This window comes from Ursus americanus, chromosome 5 (assembly GCF_024610735.1).
Source record: "Ursus americanus isolate L20-20 chromosome 5, mUrsAme1.1.p, whole genome shotgun sequence".
Classification (NCBI taxonomy): Eukaryota; Metazoa; Chordata; class Mammalia; order Carnivora; family Ursidae; genus Ursus; species Ursus americanus.
The window spans coordinates 83,698,764-83,702,603 of record NC_142131.1 but is presented as its reverse complement, the minus strand read 5'-3'; the positions used below and the strand labels follow the sequence as shown (position 1 = coordinate 83,702,603).

Genomic DNA, 3,840 nt, shown 5'->3' with positions numbered 1-3,840 from the left:
ACACACACACACACACACACACACACACACACACACACAGTAACTCAGTTAAGAAATGGGCTGAAGAGATGAATAGATATTTTTCCAAAAAAGACATCCAGATGGCTTACAGACACATGAAAAGATGCTCAACATCACTCATCATCAGGGAAATACAAATGAAAACCAAAATAAGATACCACCGCACACCTCTCAGACTGGCAAAAATGAACAAGATAAGAAGCAAAAGATGTTTGTGAGGATGCAGAGAAAGGGAAACACTCTTGCACTGCTAGTGGGAATGCAAACTGGTGTTGCCACTCTGGAGAACAGTATGAAGGTTCCTCAAAAAGTTAAAAATGGAGCTACCCTATAATCCAGCAATTGCATGACGAGGTATCTATCCAAAGGATTAAAAAATACAGATTCAAAGAGGCCCATGCACCCCAATGTTTATAACATCATTAACAACAATAGTCAAACCATGGAGAAAGCCCAAATTTCCTTCAACTGATGAACTGATAAGGAAGATTTGAAATATATGTACACAATGGAATATTACTCAACCATCAAGAAATGAAATCTTGCCATTTGGAACAATGTGGATGGCCCTAGACTGTACTATGCTAAGTGAAATAAGTCAGTCAGAGAAAGACAAATACTATATGAGCTCACTTATATGTGGAATTAAAGAAAGAAAACAGATGAACATATGGGAATGTGGAAAAGAAAAAAAGAGAGGGAAAGGAGCCATGAGAGACTCTCTCTCTCTCTCCCTCTCTCTCTCTTTTTTTGAGAGAATTATCAGGATCAAAGAGCAGAAGGAGAGAGAGAATCTTAAGCAGCTTCCTTGCTCAGCACAAAGTGAAATGCAGGACAAAATCTCATGACCAGACTTGAAATCAAGATTCAGATATTTAACTGACTGAGACACCCACGTGCTCCACCATAAGAGACTCTTTAAGAGAGAGAACAAACTGAGGGTTGATGGAGGTGGGTGGGTGGGAGGGAGGCTAGATGGTGGATGAATATTAAGGAGGACATTTGTTATGATGAGCACTGGATGTTGTATGTAAGTGATGAAATCACTAAATCCTACACCTGAAATTAATATTACATTGTATGTTAACAACCTAAAATTTAAATTAAGAAAAATGAAAAAAAAAAAGAAAATAAGCGATAAACTGAATATGAGATAGAAGCTTGGTTGGAGTTTGAATATTGAAGTTACTGGAAAAGTGATAAGATCAAGCTAAGATATTTTTATAAGAACAAGAAAGGAAGGTTTTAATTGGATGGTTTGAAGACTGGAGAATGTGAATAGATTTTCAATCTGGATATATAAAGATCAACCCATTCAAAAAAAACTGTTTACATTTTTTTGAGTCATTTCCTGGTCATTCGATTATTTTTTTCTGAGGACTCCTATTGACTGTATTTTTTATACTATTCTTTTTTAATACATTTCAGAGGTAGAATTTAATGATTCACCAGTTGTATTTAACACACAGTGCTCATTACATCAAGTGCCCTCCTCAATCCCTTCCCTATACCAACCTCCCCTCAAGCAACCCTCAGTTTGTTTCCTATAGTTCAATGTCACTTATGGCTTACCTCCTTCTCAATTTTCATCTTATTTTATTTTCCATTCCCTTCTCCTATGTTCATCTTTTTTGTTTCTTAAGTGCCACATATGAGTGAAATCATACAGTATTTGTCTTCCAATGACTGACACAGTTCAATTAGCATAATACCTTCTAGTTCCATCCATGTTAATGCAAAGGGCAAGATTTAATTATTTTTGATGGCTAAGTAATATTCCATTTTATATATACACCTCATCTTCTTTATCCATTCATCTTTCTATGGACATCTGGGCTCTTTCCATATTTTGGCTTTTGTAGTCAAATTTATGGTTTTGTTTAGGTACTTATTATTGAGAATATATATGGCCTTTAGACTTCAACATTCAGTTAACAAATTATTTTTCATGAAAGAAGAAATAAAAAATAAAAATTACCACAAGAATGTGATTGAGAATATTTAATTATTTTGTCAAATCTATTATATTAATTTTCTAGATTTATTTAAACTCTGTCTTCAACCATGGAATGGCATTGTTCTTAAACAGTTTATAAGGTGAAATTAATATACTTATAAGCAACAGGACTAGTGTTAGTGTTATTTTTTTACAGAGCAGATCCTCTGAATTACTCTTCTCAGGGCCCCCATCACCTCCCTGTTTCTCAGGCTGTAGATGATGGGGTTGAGCATTGGGGTCAGGATGGTGTAGAAGACAGCCAGGACCTTGTCCTCTGTGGGAGATCGGAAGGATCTTGGGCGTAAATAAGTGTAAACAAAGGGTGCATAGTAGAAAGTCACCACAGTAAGATGGGTGCTGCAGGTCGAATAGGCCTTCTTCTTCCCTTCTGTTGACCGCATGCAGCAGATGGCATGGAGAACCCGGCCATAGGAACATGCAGTGCCAATGAAAGGACACACAAGGAAGAGGGAAGTGCTCACAAACACTGTGTATTCATAGACCCAGGTGTCCATGCAGGCCAGAGTCAACATGGCTGGAACGTCACAGAAGAAATGGTTGATGGTCCTGGATCCACAGTAAGGTATATGGAGGGCATATAGAGTGTGGGCACAGGAGTTGATTGAGCCCATGATCCACGATCCTGTTATCATCAACATATACACTCTTTTGCTCATACGAATGGGATAGTGGAGAGGAAAGCAAATAGCCACATAGCGATCATAGGCCATAGAGGCTAATATTAATCCTTCTGCACCAGCTAAAGCAATGAAAAGGAAGCTCTGAATTCCACACCCGATGAAAGAAATAGACTTATTATCAAAGAGATAATCAGAGATCATCCTGGGGGCAATGTTGGAGATGAAGTTCAAGTCCATGAAGGAGAGCTGACTAAGTAGAAAATACATGGGTGTGTGAAGATGAGTGTCCAGGAGGATGAGAATGATCATGGACAGGTTTCCAAACAGAGCCATTAGGAAAATGAGAAAAATGAGAATGAAGAAAAACAGGCCAAACCTTGATGGTGGGAATAAGCCCATTAAGAAGAAATCAGTAGATGTTTCATTAATATTTTCCATGTGATATTAATATACTTCCCCTAAAGAGAGACACATATGAAATACAGAAAAATAATCTCCTATTAATTCATTATTCTACTTCCACTGTGATTTATTTAGGGCATATTGCAGCTTTTAAAAACATTAACACATATTTTGAAAAAGCAGTCAATTTTTACCTCATAGATAAAATCTTCATTACACATGCAACTGTCTCCAAAATATTTCATGGAAATGTGTAAATTTGTAAGGATAATATATTTCTGTGACTTTATTATGATACATATATTTTATTTTTATTTGATACATATATTTTATTATGTAAATTTTGTTATTATCAACATCAGAACTTGTGCTTTTTATGTATGCATTGTCCGTCAATGTAAATGCATAAATAACATACCCAGACTTGAGTATATTTTATAATTAAGCTCTAATATTTTTGAAACTATAGTAGTCTATCAGGTCATGCTGTTTGCTTGTTCATTTGTTTATTTTCCTTAGAAAGCTTGGCAAATCAAACTTTTTAGGTGACAAGCATTATTAGCTGCTCCTTTTTCCCCAGAAAACTACAAAGAATAGTTATTGCCAAATATAACTTATATGAAGTAGATTTCTTTTTACTCCTCACTCAATATTAAAATGCTTTAGTTTAAGGAAACTCTTTTCCTGATAACTTATTCTAAATTTTTAGTGTAGCTCCATGATTCTGCTCATGCTCTCTGAAAAGATCTGTATTGTGTTCAACAGTTTCTCAGTAAT

The 3,840-nt window shown here is 35.7% G+C and overlaps 1 protein-coding gene across 1 annotated transcript; it reads right to left on the bottom strand.

Annotated features, from left to right (window-relative positions):
- Positions 1 to 2,160: 2,160 nt before the first annotated feature.
- Positions 2,161 to 3,099, bottom strand: LOC123791149 (olfactory receptor 2L8-like). Its single transcript, XM_045795792.2, has one exon. The coding sequence runs from the start codon at positions 3,097 to 3,099 to the stop codon at positions 2,161 to 2,163; it is 939 nt and encodes a 312-aa protein (XP_045651748.2).
- Positions 3,100 to 3,840: the final 741 nt, after the last annotated feature.